Consider the following 23858-nt stretch of genomic DNA (forward strand, 5'->3'; position numbering starts at 1 on the left):
GTGTGGGTTAGTTAGTCTAGACTCAAGAAGTACTCAGGAAGGCCCTTGCTGAAAAAAGAAATCCATTAATCATCTCCGAATCTTCTTTTAGCAAACATTTCAGGGATACTTGTGGGTGATAGGCTATGAAGACACACGCTGATGCTTGCCCAGTTCTTCTGGAGCTTGGAGTCTAGATTTGCCTCAGGCCAAGCAGAATTGACTTTGTATTTACTTCTGTAAGAATATTACAGTCTATATTTCTCAAAAAGTGACCATGCAAACATTAGTCAAGATGTAAAATACCAACACAAACTCTAAGAACGAAGACTTCAGTTCTTCTGCCCCGGCAAAAGCCCATTTGGAGGAAGGAGAGTAACTTTTCCTGGCAGTTTGTTCTCTTTATAGCCTATCAGTTTTGATCTGTTGATTCTGTAGATTCACTTAGGAGGATAGTATTTGAAGAAATTATATAGCAATTTTAAATCTAAATAGGTTACTCAAAGCTTTTCTTTTTGAAAAAAGTGTACTTCTATAAGTTTTCATTTGGGTGGCTTTAATTGGTGCTGTTTTGTTTTTTTTGTTTTTGTAACCAGGAATCAGCAGAAGGGCTTTCCATGTTTACTGGAGAAGAGGAAATCTTTGCATTTCAGCGCACAATTTCCCGACTCACAGAAATGCAGACTGAACAGTACTGGAACGAAGGGGAGAGGAGCAAGAAGTAACTGTCAATTTCACATGAATAAAACTAGATAAATGACTAATACAGGGAGAACTCTGTATTTTAAGACTTGAAGGAACCATTTTCTCATCATTAATTATGCACTTTGTCCTCTGGACCATTTTAATCTAATATTGCTGTCAAAGATGTAGTGGATTAGTAAGTTAAAGACTTACATTTTTATAGGTCTACTTTTTTGCCTATTTATTTGTGCTAATTTCTGCACTACAATATTGTAATTATCACTCGTGAAGATTACTGTCAAACCAGACATGTTAGCTTCCCATTAAGCCACCTGAATGAACCTTGAACATGCAACCACACAGTAAATGTAGGGTATGTAGACATTTCCAGCTTTGCTTGTATGGTTGTAGCACTTAAGAAGGCCATCTTTATAAGGGGAAGAGAACCTTGCATTTTACTTTGAAAAAGAGCTTTCTGATCTTTCTGTAAACTGAAGGGAATAACAATTTAGAATGTGGGTTTAAATATGTGATTTCTTTAAGGAGGAGAGTTGGCTGTGAATTATAGTAAGTCCCTTAGATTTTCAGGTTTTCCTCATGCTAGTGAGAGTATTTTTTATTTTTTAATTTTTGTTGATTGTGGAGCTTGAACTCTGGGCTTGGGCACTGACCCTGAGCTCTTCAGCTCAAAGCAAGGGCTCCACCAATTGAGCCACAGCGCCACTTGCGGTTTTCTGGTGGTTAATTGGAGATAAGTGTCTTATGGATTTTCCTGCTTGGGCTGGCTTTGAACCGTGATCCTCAGATCTCAGCTTCCTGAGTAGCTAGGATTACAGGCATGAGCCACTAGCGCCCAGTTGGGAGAGTATTTTTTTTAAATCTTGAGATCATGCTTGGCAGGCAGGGCTGCATCTTATGTAAAACCTTGAGATCATGCTTGGCAGGCAAGGCTGGAACTTATGTGTATGCAGAGAAACCTGGGTAAATCAAGGAGTATAGTGTTAATAAGTAAGGAGCAAATACCAAATCTAAACCAACAGGCAGCTCTGCAGGCAGTTCCCTGACTGTCAGCCAGTGGGAAGGCAAGTACCAGAGTATGGGAGGAAATGTCGTCATGGAAATGTAGTCATGGACATTGCTCATCTGAGACCAGCCAGGCCCTCATGGATAGCAGACTCCTTCCCACAGTTCACCTATACTAGCTGACATTGCAAAATGCTGCTCCTTGCCCTTGCCCTTGACTCTGCAGAGTTGTACCTACTAATAAATAAAAAACCACCTGGAAAAGCATTAAATAAAATCTTACTTGTCGGCCAGGTACTGATGGCTCCAATTAACAAGCAAAAAGTGGAACCAATGGAAGCAGAGCTGTGGTGCAAATGGTAGAGCACTAGTCTTAAGCAAGAAAGCTCAGTGACAGTGTCCAGGCTCTGATTTCAAGCCCCAGAACTGGCACAAGCACATATGTGCATGCGTGCGCGCACACGCGCGCGTGCACACACACACAAATTTTATTTGCCAATCAAACTTGTATCTTGATTGATTTAAATAACACTTGGTGTCACTATTATCACTAAGAGAGGATTTGGGATGAGGCTGTTAAGAGAGTCTTAAATCCCTCTTCAGAAAAGACAAAGAAAAAATATAAAGTCTAAAAAGTGCTGTAAAGATCAAGGATTTGGGGAAATAGGCAGAGATGAGTTGGTTCAACAATGATTGTAATGGTCAGCATAGGTAAGCTCTTTGAATCCTATTTGATCCTTATTCCTGTAGTCTATTTTTATTTAATTTTTGCCAATCCTGGGGCTTGAACTCAAGGCCTGCGCTCTGTCCGTGAGCCTCTCTGTGCTCAAGTCTAGTGCTTTACCACTTCAGCCACAATGTCACTTCCGTCATTTTCTGAGTAGTTTATTGGAGATCAGAGTCTCACACACTTTCCTGTTTGGGCTGGCTTTGAACTGTGATCCTCAGATCTCAGCCTCCTACACAGCTAGGATTACAGGCGTGAGACAATGGTGCCCACATAGTCTATTTTAGATATTAACCTGAAATAGTCAAGCAGGTACATGGGTAGATATGCAACCATAGAGAAAACTTTAGAGTGTCTGAAAGTCAAATGTGGTTCCAAAATATTTTATTGAAGTAAAACAATTCCAAGAGATTAAGTAAAAGGGGAAAATTGGGAAATAGCACTATATGCTTGACTTAACACTAGGTATTTACATTAGGCCAGTTTAAAAAGTAGTGCTAGAAATTGAGTATGACATCCTGAGGTAAGGAAACTGAAGCTTCAAAAGTGAAGTTGTAAGGCTGGGAATGTGTCTTAGTGGTAGAGTGCTTGCTTAGCATGCATGAGGCCCTGTGATTCCTCAGTACCACATAGACAGAGAAAGCCAGAAGTGGTGCTGTGGCTCAAGTGGTAGAGTGCTAGCCTTGAGCAAAAGAAGCTTAGGGACAGTGCCCAGACCCGGACTTCAAGCTCCAGGACTGGCAATAAAATAAAGGGAAATTGCTTACACTGTTGTAAATACACCATTTATTTGACTAAATAAATGTAACTGTTTACCTTTATTATTTAAATCTTAATCTCCCTTCTCCTGCAGTACTGGCATGTGAGGCAAGTACTGTACAACTTAGTCAAACCTCTAGCCCTAAATTTCACTTTTCCTTTTGACATTCCTTTAATAACTATTCTTGATATAAAAAGATGGTAGGGACAGATATATGGATAGAGTGACTAGTAGAAATGGAAACTGTGTATTCTCTGAATATGTTGGTGTATGTAGAAGAGTGCTCCACTCAGGTGCTCTTGAAAAAGTTCATTTGAGTTGAGATATTTGGGTTAATTTTTTTTTTTTTTGGTCAGTCATGGGCCTGAACTCTGGGCCTGGGCACTGTCCCTCAGCTCTTCAGCTTAAGGCTAGTGCTCTACCACTTGAGCTACAGTGCCACTTCTGGCTTTTTCTGCTCATGTGGTGCTGAGGAATTGAACCCAGGGCCTCATGCATGCATGCAAGGCAAGCACTCTACCACTGAGCCACTTTCCCAGCCCTGGACTAATTTTTTTTAACAGAAGTAATGTTGAAGCATTAAGCCCTGACTCAATGCACAGAAGCCTATATAATTTTCAGTGTAGGTATCCTATATCACCTTGGTGATAAGGACCTTAAACAACTTTTAAACTATTATGTCTGCAGATGAAGCTATAATGCAAGCTTTACCTACCTAACTGGAAGATGTACTCCTCCTATTCTTCCCCCCAGCTCCCTGGGGCTGGAGGGCTGAGCCGTAGTAGAAAAGGCTTTCTGAGCTTGGAGGAGAGGCTGTATAGAGAAAAGGGCAAGAAGGTAAGGCTGGCTTGATCTCGTTATCTGCAAGGAAGAGGAAGGAGTTTCATGGTGGCTGGAAATTATACATCTTCATTTATCTTGATCTCGAAAGATTGGTTCACAAAACAACATGCAAGAAAAAAATCTTAATGATTAACTATTACTAGAAAACAATATGGTAGTTCTAGTAAAAGGAGTGTTGAGTATGCTTTATCTGAAGTGCTTTGGATCTGAAGTGCTTTGAATTTCTAACATTATCAGACTTTGGAATGTTTATATATTTGTAATGAGGTATCTTGGGGATAGAGCCCCAGTCTGAACACAAAAATGCATTTATTTTATGTAAAGCTCATACACATACCCTGAAAGTAATTGTCTGCAATATTTGTAGTGTGCCTGTGTTTTGACTGTGACCAGAAATGCAAGGTGGCCATGGAATTTTCCATTTGGAGTGTCATGTCTGTGCTGAAAAGGGTTCAGAATTTGATGTCAGATTTTCTAAATAGGGATATTCAACTTGTAATACAAAACGAGACATGAAAACAACCCGTAGGTCAGAAAGCACATTTCTATGTGTCTTCTGAGTTGTGTCCCTATTAAATTCTCAGCAATCCAGTTTTTGTCCCCAAGGTTACATAAATCTCTTAGAGCACATGTATTTACTGGGAGTGCTTTACATCCATGCTAAGAAATGGAGGTTGCAGCCAAGTACTGCTATGGAAGAAGAGTCTATCTTCTTAGAAACCCAGACCAGGGAAGCCAGCAGAGTCTGGAATACCCTCTAAAATGATTACTACTTTCTGCCAGGCACTGGTGGCTCACGCCTGTAATCCTAGCTACTCAGGAGGCTCAGATCTGAGCATTACGGTTCAAAGCCAGCCTGGGCAGGAAAGTCCGTGAGACTATTATCTCCAATAAACTACCAGAAAACCGGAAGTGGTGCTGTGGCTCATGTTGAGCTTGAAGAGCTGAGAGACAGCAATCAAGCTCAGAGTTCAAGCCCCACGACCAAGAAAAAAATAAAAATAAAAAGCAAAAACAAACAAAAAACATTATTAAAATGATTGCTACTTTCCAGACTTAACAGCAGGCAAGTAAGGGGGGAAAAGGAAACTTTTCCTTTAAAAAAAATAAAAGGGCTAGAGGCATGGCTCAAGTGGTAGTGCTTGCATAGATAGTGTGAGGCCCTACCTTCAATCCCAAGTGCCAAAAAGAAAAAAGAATAAAAACCTGATTGCTGTCATTACTTTTGTATTTCTTTAGATAGTATTAATTTATTTGCTGATAACAGTAGTCATGAGGCAACATGGTAGATTTAAACAATTTTAACTTATTTCTGAGGCCAAAAAAAACCTATTGTATTGTTTTATTCACATATATGCATCTGCAATGAAATTTCACAGTTTAATCATAAGGCAATACTTTAATCTTTCTGAAGTGTATTTCTTGTACTTACAAGTGTGCAAATAATGGAAGGTTAAAATTACTTGAACATTTTGTAAATTAAAATTTTTCTTGCAAAATATATAAAATGGATGTGCACATAAGCACTTATTTAAGAAACACATGCTTACAATGTGCTTGGCATGGTTCTAAGTACTTAATAAATTCTTTTGATCCTTCTCTGAAATGAGTACTGTTATGGCTATTTTATAGAGAGGGAAGCTAAGGCACAGAAAAGGGCTAAAAAGAATACTGAATTGCTGATATACACATTACAGTCAATAAAATGATCAGGGGCTGGGAATGTGACTTACTGGTAGAGTGCTTGCCTAGCATGCATGAAGCCCTGGGTTTGATTCCTCAGTACCACATAAACAGAAAAAGACAGAAGTGGCACTTTGGCTCAAGTGGTAGAGAATTAGCCTTGAGCAAAAGAAGCTCAGGGACAGTGCTCAGGCCTGGTGTTGTGGCTCAAGTGGTAGAGTGCTAGCTTTGAGCAAAGGAAGCTCAGGAATAGTACCCAGGCCCTGAGTTCAAGCCCCAGGACTGTCCAAAAAATAAAATAAAATGATCCAAACACTATTTTTTTACACTTTACATTTCTTTGCCTTTGTTCTGAACACAACATGCACACATCCATCTAACTTGATCCTACCTATGCTGCACTTTCATCTGAGATTAAAAACAAATGAACCAACACTTCCCAAGGATTGGAGTGGCCTGCATCTCTGACACTAGGGTTTTTGATCCATTATGAGAATCTGTGTAGCAACAGGTCTGTAAGTAATATTGTTAAGTTATCTTGAGCCACTGATCTTTTTTGTATTTTATTTTTTTAATTTTTTTGTATATTTTTTGTAAAAATACTGTACAGAGGGTTACAGTTACACGATTAAGGTAATGAGTGCATTTCCTAGCAAGCATTGTTACCTCCTCATTTTCCCCCTACCATCCCTTCACTTCCCACCTCCCCAATTTCTCCCCCCCCCCCCGCCCCACCCCAAAGTTGTAAAGTTCGTTTTCGACATAGTGTCTTGTACATCTCATTGTTACAATGGGATATCCTGTAACCTTAATTCAGCACTTTGTTATTTCCCTTCCCCTCCCCAAATTACAAAAATGTATATACAAGATTCAGGACTCTGGAATCAAATACAGAGAGCCCCTGATCTTATATGACATCAGTTACTGGTAGAAAAGGGTTTTCTTTGGAGATGAGTTTGCAATTTTCTATTAAGGCAGAATGAAGATTAAACTTTGGCCATTATCAAGTAGCAGTTGATTTTCCTGGAAGAGAAAATTGTTGAGTGTGCTGCCTGCAGTCAACTCCTCCCCAGGACCTCCCAGCTTTACCTCCATTGACCTCACAGTTCAGTCAGACAGGTATGTCTGTCCACCTGTGTCTCATGGCATGAAGTTCCAGGACACCTGTCTTTGTGTGTGTGTGTGTGTGTGTGTGTGTGTGTGTGTGTGTGTGTGTGTGTGTGAAGTTTTCCAAAGGTTATACTAAGAAATTTCCTTTCTCAAGGGTTCCCCAGACTTGACTATGATCTCGGATGCAGGAGAAAGGGCTCAAGATCTAGAGCTAGAAAATTCAACTCTGCCAGTCTGACCTTAAATAAGATAGTGCTCAAGCCTCAGCTTTATCATCTTATAAATGAGAATAATAATAATGCCCATTTCATAGATTATTTTGAGGCTAGCTGGTAAAGAGCTCTTTGTAAATGGATAAAACTGGATAACATGTGTTACTAGTTGTAATTGATACGAATGCACATGATCTTAGTGGGCAGCAGTGTCTGTTCTCTGCTTTGGCATTCTTACCCTATGAAGAATGCAAAACAACATCCATCCAAACCCAAATGGTGTCTAAGATACCATATACCTTTCCCCGAAAAGATAGTATATTCTCCAAGATAGTATATCTTTTCAAGGAAAAGGGACATAGTATAGAAAAAGATGCATAGTAAATGTACCTATGTGTCTTGTATGTGTATCAAAAAATATATAGTAGATGGCCTACTGAGATGCTTGAGGTGGCTAAATAATTCAAGCCCATTCTTTTATTGCATTTAATTTTTTGTGCCAGTCCTGGGCCTGAGCTTCTCTCTCTCTGACTCTACCACTTGAGCCACAGCTCCACTTCTGGCCTTTTGGTAGCTAATTGGAGATAAACAGTTTCATGGACTTTCCTGCCCTGTCTGGCTTTGAACTGTGAACCTCAGATCTCAGCTAGGATTACAGGTGTGAGCCACTGGTGCCCAGCTCCAAACCCTCTCTTTTCCAATTGCTTAGCATAGCAAACAAATTGTTACTCCTTTGGTGCACATCAGAGATTTCCCAGAAAAAGGGCACCATCTTGTGGTCAGTGTGATGAACTGATAGGAAAACAGTATTATCAGTGGGTTGGTGAACAACAGATGCTGCCCATTCCCGGGGTGGAGATGCACCTCAGAGACACAGGTGCCATTGTATAGGGGCGGGCCCTGTATCCATACTCATTAATGCCCCACCATGGGGCTCTAACTTGCAGTAGAGGACAGAAATATTGCCTGTGGCTACAGTGTTAGCCACCATGTAGAGTTGGGCCTGCAGCTAGGTCTCCTGTCCTAGGATAACTGATTCTTTGGCTGGAATGTTTTCAATGGAGCATAGAGTTTTGCTGTCATAGTTCTGACACCCAGTCCACAGACTTGTGAGGCTATCTCAGGTACCAGACTCCCCTGATACCTCTGGATCCCCGTTTCCTACCTTCTAGAGGCCTGGATTCTTCTTCCATTCATCTCCATCCCCATAAACCAGGCAATATCTCCAAGGTTACAGAGCATTTATTCCCACCTGGAGTTTACCCCACAGCCTTCTCTGAGGGAGGGGGTGAGGATTATCCCAACTGTGAGGAAACAAGGCTCTAGAACAATCTGTGGTTTGCCCAAGATAGCACCACTGGGAAATGAGTGTTGTGAAGAAGGCCCAGATCTCGGACTTTCTCTGCAACAGTAGTAACAAAAGTGGCCTCATTAATGAAGATGGGGACCCTGAAAGATGGCATAAGAAAAGGTGGAGGGGGTAAGGGAGCATGCACGAGGGGGGGGGGCTGGCTCTTCACAGCCCCCATTTGTGATGGCAAAGAGCTAGAGTCACCGCAACTGGCAGAGCTTTGAGGTACTAATCCTTGCAGCAATCTGGAGAAGGATGTATTATTGCCACCAGTCTTTTCGTTTGATGGTGAAACAGCATCAAAAGCGGGATTAACTGGAGTCTTTGTGAGTCCACTGAGTCCACCCAATCCTAGGGACTAGCGGGTGCGTGGGCATGGCATGCAGTGGGGCCTCTGGCAGGTACGGCACACTAGGAAGAACAGCTGTACTGGCACGGCAACATGGACAAGCTCAGAAACCCTGGTGGCAGGCACCAGCGCCTTACTTGCCAAATCCTAGCTGCTCTGGAGGCAGAGGTCTGAGGATTACCCTTCAGAGTTAGCCTGAGCAAGAAAATTTGTAAGACTCATCTCCTATTAACCACCAAACAGCCAGAAGTAGAGCTATGGTGTGTCTCAGGTGGTAGAGTGCTTGCCTTTACTGAAAAAGCTAAGAAACAATGCCAGGCCCTAAGTTCAAGCCCCAGCACTAGCACTTTTCCCCTTTCTGCACCTCCCAAACAAAAACATTTCAGCTTTCTGGTATTCATTTTGTTAGACTGTTCTTTAGCTGTTCAGAGAAGTTACATCATTGGAATCTTCCTTTAAGTCTATCATCCTTTTGTCAATTTCTTTGTGTATACGTTTTCAAATCTTAAGGTTTAAATTTTTATTACTCTAAACTTATAGGCACAGTAAGATAATAGAACTTAAAATTACTATAGGTTCTTCACAATGGTCATACATATATAAGGAAAAACTGAAGTATATAATCCCGAATAATTTTACACTGTAAAGAAGAATCCTCTTGGAGGAAAATTAGAAAGCCTACACAGAAAATAATTCTTCTTCTTCTTTTTTTTTTTTTCTGCCAGTCTTAGGGCTTGAACTCAGGGCCTGGGCGCTGAACCTGAGCCTCTTTGTGCTCAAGGCTAGTGCTCTACTACTTGGGCTATAGTGCCACTTCTGGCTTTTTCTGAGTAGTTTATTGGAGATAAGAGTCTCATGGACTTTCTTGCCCAGGCTGGCTTTGAACCATGATCCTTAGATCTCAGCCTCATAAGTAGCTAGTTACAGGTGTGAGCCACCAGTGCCCAGCTCCAGAAAAGAATTCATATATGTATATGTATATATATATATATGTATACATCTTATATGTGTATTTACTGAAATACAAAATCTATCTATATATCTTTATATATATACATACATAGGCAGCAACATAAATACACTAGAGACAGGGCTATGGGAGGAGGAAATGAGATGGTGCACAGTGATGAGAAGACATGGACAAATGGCATTTATGTATCAGAAGCAAAGGGGTATGATCAACAGTTGTAAAAAGAGAGAAGAATAGAAAGTGTCTAGATCAAGCACTTGAAGGTGAGCAGTGTGAGCTGGGAAGTTGTGTTAGGGATGACTGAGGCCCTCAGGCCCAGCTAAGGAGACAACATGAATGCTGAAAATCCCAGACTCTTCACCACACTGGATCCCTGCAAAACATGCGAATGAACATTATTCATAGTAGCCAAAAAGGAGAGGAAACCACCCAAGTGTCCTCTAACTTAATGGATGGATACATATAAGATGTATTCATGTAATGGAGTATTATTCCATAGCAAAAATGGAGTACTGATTTCTGCTCCAAAATGGATAAACATTTTGAAAGTGGGAAAAGCTAGCCATAGGGCTTTTACCGTATAATGCCATGTATATATTATGTCTAGAGGAAGCAAACCTGTAGAGTTGGAAAGTGGTGCCTGGGGATGGGGGCAGGAATGAGGCATAATTCCTAATTTGCACAAGGTTTCTTTTAGAATAACAAAAAACTGTCAAAGTATATTGTGTTGAATATACAAAACACACTGAACTGTGTGCTTTCAATGGTTAAATTTTATGGCATGTGACTTACATCTCAATAAAGCTGTTAAGATTAGCATAGAAGTATTCACTAACCATTCATTGATTCATTCATTCATCATTTTGTGCTGTGCTAAGAGCCAGGTTACAGGGGCACCAACGTAAATGGAACAAACTGCCTGGCCATGTTGGCCTCATGACCTGTTAGGAACACAAGTGGACACAATGTGAGACGTGTTAAGAGGGAAGCTAGCCGGTACTCTGGGAATAAGCAAGGGTACTCAAATCAGCCGGGAAATACAGTAACAGAGAAAGGACTGAGGACAGTGGTGCTGTGCAGTGGGAAGGATGGGTGATGGCAGGTCCTGCCTGTCTCCCACTGTAGATTAGAGAGAGAGAGAATGACAGTGCAGAGATATGTGCTGAGTGACCTGGGAAATTAGCCAGTGCTCTGGAAATGCAGCAAGTGGGAATACAATGACTCGACCATTATTCTTCTCAAAGATGTTTGAAAGAAATGGAATGTAATTTTTGTTTCTCCCAGACTTAATAATCCATCTTCAGAACCCTAAATTCAGGGAGCATAGTATAAAAAAGATACTATCATCAAAATGTCTCCCTCATTTTGTATTAATAACCTATCATATTTTAACCAAACTCTATAACATGTAGAATATTAAATTCATTTGCTAAAGAAGTAGCAGTTGATTTCTGTTGATTAGAGTAACATAGTCTGTAGAATTAAAAATAATTGCTTATACTTTTGTGTAACTAACATAATCAGATTTAACAGCACAAAAAGAATCCTCAAGTGGGCTGAGAAGTTGGCTCAGTGGTAGAGCACTTGCTTTGCATGCATGAGGCCCTGGGTTCGATTCCTCAGCACCACATAAACAGAAAAAAAAAAAGCCAGAAATGGCGCTGTGGCTCAAGTGGTAGAGCGCTAGCCTTGAGCTGAAGAGCTAAGGGACAGCACCCAGGCCCAGAGTTCAGGCCCCATGACTGGACCAAAGGAAAAAAAGAATCCTCAAACCATGATAAAGCAACATTAAGTATGGAACAAAATACACACACACACACACACACATATACACACACACACATATACACACACACATATACACACACATACAATGTATGGCTGAGGTAAGCCCTCATGTCAGGACTCTCTCCTTTTTAGAGTCTCTAGTGATAGTGAGAAGAAAGAAGAGAAATTGGTTTTGGTGGGGCTAGGGGGAGGGGGGCAGCAAAGGATAGGGCCAGGATACTGACATCTGGAGCTGCTATCATAACATACTGACTTCCCAGCCACTGGAAAGTCCATCTTTTTTCTGGAACCAACATGACCAGCTTAGAGAGGCCTAGGCCTGGCCCCTTACTCAGGGCTGCCCCTCAGCCTCTGTGTGTGTATGTGTATGTGAGAGAGAGGAGAGAGGAGAGAGGAGTGGGAGAGAGAGAGCGAGAGCGAGCGCCCTGCCTTAACCCTTGGCTCAGGAAGAGCTTTCTCCTCCAAGGCTGTGCCTGTCCCCAGTTGTACGCTGGACTTGAATGCCCTTCAATTCTGCTTTTCAAGACCAGAAATTATTCACCAGGGTTACAGGGATGGGGAAGTGTCCTCCGACCTCTCCCCCTCATAGGCTGCAGCTGCCCCATTTAAAACTTCTGTTATCTGCCTTTGTCCACTCTCTTTCCAAGATCTGCAATGGCAGATTTCAATATCTATAATTTCCAGCTCAGCTCCTGGGAACATGGTATGCAATTCATTTAGTGACAGCTTGTCACTAAATCACTATCACTGATCTGTGATAGCTGTGTGACCTTAGCAAGTGACCTTAACTTGCTCCATTTCCCTTTCCTTGTGGGTAAGTTGGGGAAACCATACCTATTTGCAGGGTGCTGTTTTGCTTGCCTGGCATATGACAGGAAGCAGATTCCCTCTATCATGCTTTCCCTTTCCCGCCCCTCATCTTAAAGCAGTTTTGGTAAGTTGCATCATGCTATTTTCATACATAAATATGAGGTAATATTTATTATCTGATATTTATCTGATATTTCTTATCCCTCATTATCGTTCCCTGTCCTGCTCTGACTCATCCCATCTCCCCAAATATAGTAGTTATCCTTCTGAACCTGGCTCATTTTGTTTTACATGACTTTTAGTTCCATCTGTTTTCTTGCAAATGACATTTCATTCTTCTTGATGGCTGAATAATATTCCATTGTGTCTACATATTTTCTTTATCCATTCATCTGTTGGTGGACACCCAGATTGAGTCCATAGCTTGGCTATGGTGAAGGTGGTATAGCAAACCTGAGTGTGCAGAAGTCTTCCTAGTCTTTTGCAGAGGTAGAGGTAGGGATGTGGTTTTTGTACTATATAGGAGTTTTTGGATTAGTTATAGCAAAGTGATTAAATTGTTGGACTTAAAAGTTTTAGCCAGGCACCAGCAGTTCATGCCTGTAACCCTAGCTACTCAGGAGGATATCCGAGGATTGCAGTTTGAAACTAGCTCAGGGAGGACAGTCCATGAGACTCTTATCTTCAGTTAACCACCATAAAGCTAGAAGTAAAGTTGTGACTCAAGTGGTAGGATACAGCATTGAGCAGAAAAGCTCAGGGATAGCACCCTGAATTCAGGCCCCCTGATGAAATGTGCATATGCCTGCACACAAACACACACACACATAAACACAAAGATTTTATACTTCAATAAACAATATAAAAGAAAACTTACCTGTAAGTTCTGAATTTGCCAGGTTTTCCAGTAATAAATAGTTCAGTAGTATATGGTTAACAGGTGTATTTACAACAGTAACTTGAATAGATGGTTTTTAATGAGTGTGGAGAGAGCTGCCTTACAACTAGCTTCTGTTATAAAGAGAAAATTCTAAAGAGGTGCGGAAATGCTACATCAAGATGTAATTTTTGGCCAAAAATGTGGCATCATTTGTGAAAACTCCCACAAATACAAATAAAAGGATGAGGGAAGACTACAAACAACTGTGCACATGTGAACTTGACAGCTTTGATGACACGTTCCAATTTCTTAAAAAGTACAAACTACCACCTCATCATTTGGATGACTCCTAGAACTGTGAGGGTATCTGAATCAGGAACTCCCTGAAAAAGAAGTCTCAAAACTCAGGTGATTCCCTTGGATAATTCAACCAAATCCTAGCTATTCAGGAGGCTGCAATCTGAGGAGCATGGTTTGAATCCTGCCAGAGCAGGAAAGTTCATGAGATTCCTTTTTTTTTTTTTTTTTATATTCATGAGATTCTTATCTCCAATTAATCTCCAAAAATCTGCAAGGATACAGTGCTGGATTTGAGCAAAAAAGCTCCTAACAGACAGTGCCTCGGCTATGATTTCAAGTTACAGCGTACATGCATGTGTGTGCACGCGCACACACACACACACACACACACATACACTCAATTACTAGGAAGAGCAATGGGGTGAGGGAGAGTGATATATTGGAGTACATTGTATACAGGTATGGAAATGACACAATGAACCTTCCTCACCTTGTATAGTTTAGGTATGCTAACAAAAAAGTTCTCAGGGGCAGTGTACTCAGCATGTGCAAGACTCTGGGTTCAATCTCTGACACCAAACATTTCTTTAAAATATATAAAATAGGCCAGGCGCTGGTGGCTCATGCCTGTAATTGTAGCTACTCAGGAGGCTGAGATCTGAGGACTGAAGTTCAAAGCCAGCTAGGGCAGAAAAATCCCTGTGAGACTGTTAGCTCCAATTAACCACTCAAAAACAGGAAATGGCACTGTGGCTCAAAGTAGTAGAGCACCAGCCTTGAGCAAAAGAGCTCAGGGACAGCACACAGGCCCTGAGCCCAAGCCCCACAACTGACAAAATAAAATAAATAAATAAAACTAAAACATATAAAATAAAATAAATTTATGCGGGGAAGTTTAAAGTACTCTAGTGAAAACTAGTGACAGAAGGAAAGCAACCTTAACTATCATTATCCTTGGGGAAAGAGTATTTTCACCCTAAGATTCATAACAAAGGATGTCAGCTCCCATGCCTCTTACTGGACATAATGCTAACCTACTAGCTGCTAAAATAAGGTAAGAAAAGGAAATAAAAGGCAAACAGACCATAAAGGAAGAGAGAAACATTATTTGCAAATATCATGACTGTCTATGTAGAAAATATCAGGCAATCACAATGGAAAAAAATGTATAAATGAATAAACAAGTTCAGCACAGTCAAAGACTATAAAATACATAGACATCAACTTAATCACTATATATTGATAATGAACACATAGATGCTAAAATTTATTTTATAATGGTTAGAAGTTATTGTGTTCAAACCTAACAACATGACTTGTCTTGTATGCTGAAGACAACAAAATGCTGGGGGTCAGAGACAGGAGTAAATAGAGGACATACCATGTTCATGGGCTGGAAGACCCAATACAGCCGAGATGACATTTCCCCAAAAATGGATACTCAAGCTTAAAGCACTTCATCTCAAAGCCATTCAGAAATTTAAGGAAGATTATTCTAAACAATATGGAAAGACAAATGAAAAATGAGAAAAGCTAAAACAATTTTGAAAAATATTCAATTTTAAGACTTAAGACTTAGGGTGACATCAGCTGACACATTAAATTGAAATCCCTTTATACAACTTAAAAAATCTTAAAGACTTAGAATTATCATAATCAACACTATATAGTTGCAGAGGTTAGTAACACAGAATAGAGAACTGAGAAAGTGGTACCCAGCTGATTTTTAAGAAAGGTATAAAAGTAACGTAATGGAACAAGGGTAGGCTTTTCCACAGTGATGCTGGAACAAGTAGGTGTCTAGGGAGGGTAAATAAGCAAATAAATATCAAACCCACATTCCATACAGAACTTAACTCAAAATCAATCATGGACATACATGTCCAATGAAAAACTATAAAATGCTTGGAAGAATTGGAAAACATCTTCAGGATCTAGGGCTGGCAGTGTTCTTAATGTGCAAAATGTAATCCATAAAGGGAAACATGGATAAATTAACTGCCTCAAAATGAAAAGCTTTTGTGAAAAACTGTTAAGAGGATAAGAAGATAAACTGCAGACTGGGAGAAAATCTTTGCAACCTATGCATCCAGCAATTCTAGACAGTCACATAGTCTAGCTACTAGCCTAGAATGTGTGTGAGCAGCAGATTTTTTGAGCAGCCTAACTCTTAGCTCAATGTCCAGGATCCAGAATGTCGGTGGAACTAACAACCAAAAAGATATTTAACATCTTTCACCATTAGGGAAATGCAATTTAAAACCACAATGTGATGTCACCATACATGCAGCAGAATGGTTAGAATATAAAGTAGTCACAACACCTGCAACTCCCATAGGGCTCTGCAATGTATGTCAGGGAAATAACTCAGGAGGATTCTGCTTCAAAAACAAAACAAAGTGCTTCTCATTCCAAATCACATACCACAGTACCATTTATGATACATTCTCAAAATAACAAAATTATAGAAATGGACAGCAGATTAGTGGTTGCTAGGAGTCTGGGTAAGATGCATGTGGTAGAAGGGAAGTAGGTGCAGCTAGAAGAAAAGGGGGAAGGGCAGGGTCCATATGGCAATAGAATAGATTGTGATGTATCAGTGTCCATATCCCAGCTGTAGTTTTTCAAGAAGCCACAACTGGAGACACCCAGTGTTATTTCTTACCATATGTAAGTGAACACTTACTCCCAAGTTTTGTTTCAAAGATTCTAATATTTTGCCAGTCCTAGGACTTAAACTCAGGGCATGAGCACTGTCCCTGAGCCTCTCTGTGCTCAAGAGTAGCACTCTACCACTTGAGCCTCAGCACTACTTCTGGTTTTTTCTGTGTATGTGGTTCTGAGGAATCGAACCCAGGGCTTCGTGCATGCAGGGCAAGCACTCTACGACTAGGCCACATTCCCAGTCCCCGCCCCCCCCAAATTATAAATGATTTAGGTGCCTGGCTAGCAAGTGCAAAGCCTCGAGTTCATAAAATGTTGGTGCAACTAGACTTCTGTCCAGAACACAGTGACCATAATTTGTACTTAAACCAGGGTGAGGGAGCCTGAGGAGGAACACACCCTGAAAGCTGCAGGATGCGGGGCACCAGTGGCTCACACTTTGAAATTCTTAGCTACTCGAGGCTGAGATCTGAGGATCAAGATTTGAAGTCAATCTGGACAGAAAAATCTACAAGATTCCCTTTCCAATGAGCCAGGGAAATAGGTAGACTGCAAGCATGGCTCCAGTGGCAGAGTGCTAGTCAACTGTGAAAAGGCTAAGCTCTCTGAAACATTCTCTCTCTCTCCCTCTGTCTCTGTCTCTCTCTCTGCAGGAATGAGACTTTTCCACTTCTTCCTTGCCTGTCCTTCCTTCTTTCACCCCATCAAACCTTAAATATCAGAGTATAGAAGTTGAAGTATGGGGACGGAGGGAGATGGAGATTTTCCTGTATGCTCAGCTTCCGGCCACAAGAGGGCAGGAGGAGATCAGCAAACTCAGGCAAAGACTTTTCCTCTTGAGATCTGCACCAATGTCCTCTACTTGAAAACCGGCCACACATTGCCCAACGTAGCTTATTCTTCTGGGTAGGTTATGATGTAGAGAGATACATTTTCTTTTTCTAGAGTTCTCTGCAGAACAATAACAGGAGAGCGCTGTGAAGTCTGATAGCAAAGGCAGCGAACAGGGAGGGGACATTTTAAATCTGCCTCTTCCTCTGCCCCTCTGTCTCCCCTCTCCACCCGCAGAATTGGGATTCTGGTGTGACCTACCTTTCTGCCAAAGAACAAGTAAGAGATGAGATGAACTCAGGCTGGGCTGGTGCAGATGAGAGGAGATGTTCTAGAGTGACTGGTGTCAGTGTGTCACTCTGCCCCTTCTGGGTCTTAGTGCTGCGGGGCAGTGGGCCTTGGGATGAATTGCCAACAGTCCTAGCACTGATCTTCAGTGAAGTAAGACAGTGAAATGCAAACACTCAGAAAAAGTTGCCCTTTGGCAGGTTCCAGAGGCTGTGGAGAACACCCATTTTCCTACAAAGACAGGTTCTGAGAGGGCTAGATTCCCACTGGAGAGTGGGAATTCTGATGAAGCCTGGGTGTCTGGGCATCTGGGCCTCTCCCTACCATCCAGAAAGGAGGACAGAGCTGAACCCACAGCCTCTCCCAGGCTGTTTCCCATCATGCTAAGGAGGTGAGACTCTTCCTGTCCGTCCTTTGTGTAGCGTTCTTCCTCTCCTGAGGGGGTCTGAGTGCTCCCACCAGAGAACCCTACTCGGTCAGGCTGAGGTTCCTTCTTCAATGTCTCAATCCTCTTTCACAGATGTCATCGGTGTTTCTTGAATCTTGAGCTGTGAGATGCAGTGTGACTGGGGCCACTGTGTGCTTTCCTTTCAGTCAGGAAAATGCCATTCAGTAAGTTCATGCTAAAGCCTTACACACAATCTGGGAGGGAGAAATTAAAATGAACTAGCTGCACCTGGGCCTGGCTCCTGCATGCCATCACCAGGTGCTCACAAAAACTGAAGTTCAAGGATACTAACTACCTGTTGGGAGAACGTTCAAGAAGTATAGAGTTCATATTTGCCCCCAACTACCATGTATCTATTGAATGCCTAACCCCCAGTGGGATGGCATCAGGAGTAAAGGACTTTAGGAGTTATAAGGGTTAGATGCAGTCCTGAGGGTGGGGCCCTCCTTATGTGATTAGTGCCCTTAAAGTAAGAGAAGACTAGAATGTTCTGTCTGCCACATGAGTTCAGGAGAAGATGGCTGTCTGCAAACCAGGGAAGAAACCTCATCAGACCTGGGTTTACTTGGACGCCATCTTGGACTTTTAACTTCCAGAACAGTTCTAGAACAGTGTCTATTGTTTAAGCTAGAGAGGAAGGAAAGTGGGAGGAAGGGAGGAAGAGAGGAGAGAGGCAGGAGGAGAAGGAGGAAGAGGGAAGGGAGGGGGAGAGGAGGAAGGAAGAAGAGGAAAAGGTAGAGGGAGAGAGAAAGAGGGAGGGAGGGAGGAAGGAAGAGAGAGAGGGAAGAAGGGCAGAAAGGAAGAAGAAAATTAGCTGCACTGTAGCAGATGCTGCTTACGGAGAGGAAGGCACTAGAGGAGACGGTATGCTGGACCTGGCCATTTACTGGAGGGATCCGAGGACCTGGTGCTCCAGGTGCAGCTGTGGTATAGCCTCAGACAGGCTCTTGGGCTAAGTAGAAAACCTGGCTTGAAAATGCAATGGAGGTGGTTTCTCAAATGGACACCAGGAGTGTCTGGTGGTTCAAATGAAAGGAACTTGAGAAGAAGAATCAAAGTGGAGATATGTCACTGGCACAGAACTCAGAAATTGGTTTGCCATGTGTGTGTAAGAGGGCACCTTGCCTACCAACAGCTGAACAGAGAAAAACTTTGTGTTTTATACTCTAGTGAGGGATGTGGCATTAACCAGGGGAAAGTGATCTAGTTCGAACACAACCTCAACAAAGCCCCTCACAGGTCAATAGGTCAAGGAAGTTTTTGAGATCCCAGAGCTGGACTCAGGGAAAGAAAATGAATAAATGAGTTATTCCTGAAGAGCATCTTGGAAACACTAAAGCAGCTACAGAGAGGGGGTAGCTCGTGTCAATACTCACTCAGCAGAGATGGGCTCTCCTGGTATAGATCTTCTAAGATTAGAAGCCAAATGAATTTGGCAACCCAATTGGAATATTTTCTCCCCTCCTTTGCATGCAGATGCATTTGACATCTTTTGTCAGGACCATGATTATAATACACACTACAAAAGGCAACAAAAAAAGTAATTTTTCTATGGCTCTGATGATTGTTGATTCAGTAAAAGGTCAGAGTTTGCTGCCAATAGCCCTCTCTGTGGACAGGGACTGTGACTTAATTATGAATTGTTTTCTGTGCCCATTGATATCACAGGTATGAGAAGATTCTAAGGATTAACACCCCCCCCCCTCCTTTCTGTTCTTGCCTCCTTACTGCTTTTATTGAGTGCCTTTGATATGCTGAGGTATAAAGACAAATCAGATGGAGTCCCCGGTTTCACTGAGCTTCCAGTCTAGTGGAAAAATAACAATAATGGCTCTTACCAAGAAAGACCAAAGGCTAGTAGTTGGAAATAGCTAAACCTTGATGCCCCAGTGAGCACTCACAACATGCAAACCAGAGAAATGAAAAGTGCTGTGGCACTTTACCCAGGCACTACGTTTGTAATGGGTATACTTCAAAGGCACTGAATGAATACTGATTGAAAAAATTAACCGAAACGGTCACAGATAGAAGTTGGCATTAGCAAGAACACCTTCCAGTTCCTCTAGTCGAGCCCTTTCATCTTGGAGAGAAAGAAACTGAGACTTGGGGAAAGCAATACGTCTAGTGAGTTCAGGGTAGAACACAGAATCTCAAGAGCTCCTGGTCCTGAGCTCTCTCTCACATTGATGCCTTGCAGGATGTCAAGAAATGTTTTTTTCTTTTCTTTTCAAAAGAGATTAAGGGGCTGGGAAGGTGGCTCAGTGGTAGAGCGCTTGCCTTGCATGCCTGAGGCCCTGGGTTCGATTCCTCAGCACCACATAAGAAAAAAGAAAAAAGCCGCAAGTGGCGCTGTGGCTCAAGTGGTAGAGCACTAGCCTTGAGCTGAAGAGCTGAAGGACAGCGCCCAGGCCGAGTTCAAGCCCCATGACTGGACCAAAAAAAAAAAAAAATATTAAAAAAAAAAAGAGATTAAGACATAGACTTTGCCATGAGTCAGCTCAGACTGAGAGAGTGAAGGTCCACTGCAAAAGAACCTAGAAAAGCCGGGCGCTGGTAGCTCACACCTATAATCCTAGCTATTCAGGAGGCTGAGATCTGAGGATCGCGGTTCAAAGCCAGCCCGGGCAGGAAAGTCCGTGAAACTCTTATCTCCAATAAACCACTCGAAAACCGGAAGTGGCGCTGTGGCTCAAGCGGTAGAGCGCTTGCCTTGAGCTGAAGAGCTCAGGGACAGTGCCCAGACCCAGAGTTCAAGGCCCATGACCAACCAAAAAAAGAAGAAGAAGAAAGAACCTAGAAAAGCCCAAGACAGGCTGAAAGGGCTCAACTCCTAGTATACTAACAAGCAAGCAAACAAGAGAACAGTGAAAACACAGGTGGGCCTGACCCAACCTGGCTAGACTTGATTCATTCCCTAAACAGGCCAGAGCGCTCAGGCACGTTTCATTTATGGAATTATTCACTTGGTTTCATTTCCCCCCCAATATACAAATTTCCTAAGTCATTTGAAATGAAGGGCCTGAAGAAGAAGGAGACACAGGAGGACTCTGAGTGCTGCATGAATGTGTAAGGCTCACGTATCATCCTCCATAAATGAGCTCCAGGTTCATGGTGCTTCCTCCTAACACGTCTCACTCAGTGATCCTGTCACGAGTTTTGGTGGCTTCAGCTGTCTCTCCAGAAGTGAGCACAAGAGGGCAGAGACAGGACATGAGAGGAGTGAGCACCACTCTAAGACTAGGGGAAGAAGTAAGGATGAATCCATGCTGTGGGGAACAGCCAGCCATCTTCTGGGCAGAGCAGATCCAACACCAGCCAGAGGTGGGCTCAGACTCCACACTTTGAATGCCATCTTCTGGGCTAGACAAAGAAGGGTTTGAAATGTTTGTCTCACTAACCCCTCCCTCCCCAAATCCTCCAATGGGCTACTAAGAAGGGCTCTCCCAGGACCTGAATTTCCTCTGACAAAGGAAAAACTTTCTTTTAAGACATGCTGATGACGGGTATTCAAATCCCAATCTACCACCTTCGTGGGACCACTTGGTTCCTCTGTGTGCCAGGGTTTGCTGGACACGTGCTTGCTGGACAATTTTAAACTGATGTTCACATCAGACTTGCATATGTGGCTGAACTTTTCATTTTTCCTGTCATCTTTGTTTCATCTTCCATTTCCAGGTATGACTGTGGGAGGGACAATAATCAGATTTAATGTTCTCTGAATCCCTAACAACTTTGTGGGGGCTTTAGTACCAGACTATTCCATAAAACTACACACATAGCACACGTACCAAACTGTACCTGGAGAGATGTATGCAATGTATCTTGAAGAGTTCCATGGGACCTTGATTTCTTTAAAGGATCAGCACAATGTTTTAAAGCCATTTGTATTTAAGATACCAATAATGAAGCATTTTATATTAATTTTCTAACAGGCAGATACTAGCACATGCTCACTTCACAAGTTCTCTCAACATGAAAAATGCAATTGAAGCACAGCTTATGGAGTTTAATACAGGCCAGTTTGACTTCATAGCTTCTTATCACTTACCTTATAATAGGAGGGTTTTTTTTGGGGGGGGGGGGGGCGGTCCGGTCATGGGGCCTGAACTCTGGGCCTGGGAGCTATCCCTCAGCTCTTCAGCTCAAGGCTAGCACTCTACCATTTGAGCCACAGCGCCACTTCCGGTTTTTTTTCTTTTTGCTTATGTGGTGCTGAGGAATCTAACCCAGGGCCTCAGGCATGCAAGGCAAGCGCTCTACCACTGAGCCACCTTCCCAGCCCCAGGAGGGTTTTTTTGTTTGTTTTTTATGTTTACATTAAAAAAAAATTGCAGCCACAAACTCTCATTGGCTTTCGAATGCTTTCCTTCCTTCCTTCAGTTGGCAAGCTATTATCTCTCTTACCTTAGATCCTCAACATCTAGAGCTAGGCCTGGTGGCTCATGCCTGTAACCCTAGCACTCAACAGTCAATGAAAACAGTTGTTGAGTTTAAAGTGAAGGTGGCCTACATTGTGAAACTCTATATTAAAAAAAAAAAAAGTAAAAAATAAGAGCTGCAGGCTAGGAAGGTGGCTCAGTGGTAGAGTGTTTGCCTTGCATGCATGTGGCCCTGGGTTTGATTCCTCAGCACCACATAAACAGAAAAAGCCAGAAGCAGCACTATGGCTCAAGTGGTAGAGCACTAGCCTTGAGCTGCAGAGCTAAGGGACAGTGCCCAGGCCCAGAATTCAGGCCCATGACTGACAAAAAAAAAAAAGGGCTGGAAATGTAGCTCAGTGGCAGAGTGCTTTCCCCTCATGCATGAGGCCCTGGGTTCGATTCCTCAACACCACATAAGCAGAAAAAGCCGGAAGTGGTGTTATGGCTGAAGGGGTAGAGTGCTAGCCTTGAGCTGAAGAGCTCAGGGACAGCATCCAGGCCTAGAGTTCAGGCCCCATGACCAGAAAAAAAAAAAAAAAAGGTAAAAAATAGGAAATACTTGGATTTAAAATACTGAAGTTGTTAAAAAGAAACAATTGTTCTTATATTTTTTAAAAACTTCTATTTCTTTATATTAAGCTCACTTATTTTCTGTCTGCTTATCTCAACACTAGTTTTTTTTATTCCTATTTTATTTATTTACTTATTTATTGGTCAGTCATGGGGCTTGAACTCTAGGCCTGGGCGCTGTCCCTGAGCTCTTCAGCTCAAGGCTAGCACGCTACCACTTAAGCTACTTCTGGCCTTTTTTTTAAACTGTTTATGTGGTGTTGAGGAATTGATCCCAGGGCCTCATGCATGGGAGGCAAGCACTCTACTGCTGAGCCACCTTCCCAGCCCCTCAACACTAGTTTTGTTTCTATCTGTCCTCATTTAGAACTTGGTTCCTTGTTTGTTTTGTGCTTCATGGTGTGAAAGTCTGTTCGTAAATTTTTATATGTGGGAATTCTTTAGGGTCTAAGTTCAAGGTATTTTCCCAGAAAAGATTTATGTCTGATTCTGAGAGTTGCTTAAAACACCATAATGTGGAATTTTTGAAGGTGTTTTATAATTCCATGGTATTGTGAATTTGAGTCATGATGTTACATATTAATGTTACATATACCATAGTTATGAATTCCCAAGAATATCTTTGTTTTGGTGTCCATACTGGGACTTGACCTCTGGGCCTAATCACTGTCCCTTTGCTTTTTCACTCAAGGCTGAAATTGTTTTCAAAAGGGAGATAGGAAAGAGTGATACACTGTATACATGTGTGGAAACTTCACAGTGGACCCTATCTCACAACTGATATATGCTAAAAGTGAGGTTAGATAATGCACAGCCAATTGGTAAGCAGAGTTCAGACAGACTCAAGTGCTTTTGTGTCCTCTTTCAATATCTTTTGTTTTGAAACAAGGTCTCTGTACATATCCCAGCCTAGACTCAAACTCAAGATCTTCCTGCCTCTATCTCCTAAATCCTGGGAATACTAGAATACTGGTGTAATCCTATCTTTTTTTCTTTTCTTTTTTTTTTTTTGTTAGTTGTGGGACGTGAACTCAGAGCCTGAGCTCCTTTTGCTCAAGACTAGTGCTCTACCACTTTGAGTCACAGTGCCACGTTTGGTATTCTGGTGGTTAATTGAAGGTAAGAGTTTAACAGACTTTCCTGCCTAGGCTGGATTTGAACCAAAAT

General features: G+C 42.1%; 1 protein-coding gene across 1 annotated transcript in view; it reads left to right on the forward strand.

Annotated features, from left to right (window-relative positions):
- Positions 1-891, forward strand: part of Afg1l (AFG1 like ATPase) — a 157654-nt gene extending 156763 nt beyond the window's left edge. Inside the window, exon 13 of the mRNA XM_042702129.1 lies at positions 576-891. Coding sequence (XP_042558063.1) covers positions 576-704 — 129 coding nt within the window. The 3' untranslated portion in view covers positions 705-891. The remainder of the gene's footprint in view (positions 1-575) is intronic.
- The last annotated feature ends 22967 nt before the right edge of the window (positions 892-23858 follow it).

This window comes from Dipodomys spectabilis, unplaced genomic scaffold (genome assembly GCF_019054845.1).
Source record: "Dipodomys spectabilis isolate Male_0828 unplaced genomic scaffold, ASM1905484v1 ptg000001l, whole genome shotgun sequence".
NCBI classification, from domain to species: Eukaryota; Metazoa; Chordata; class Mammalia; order Rodentia; family Heteromyidae; genus Dipodomys; species Dipodomys spectabilis.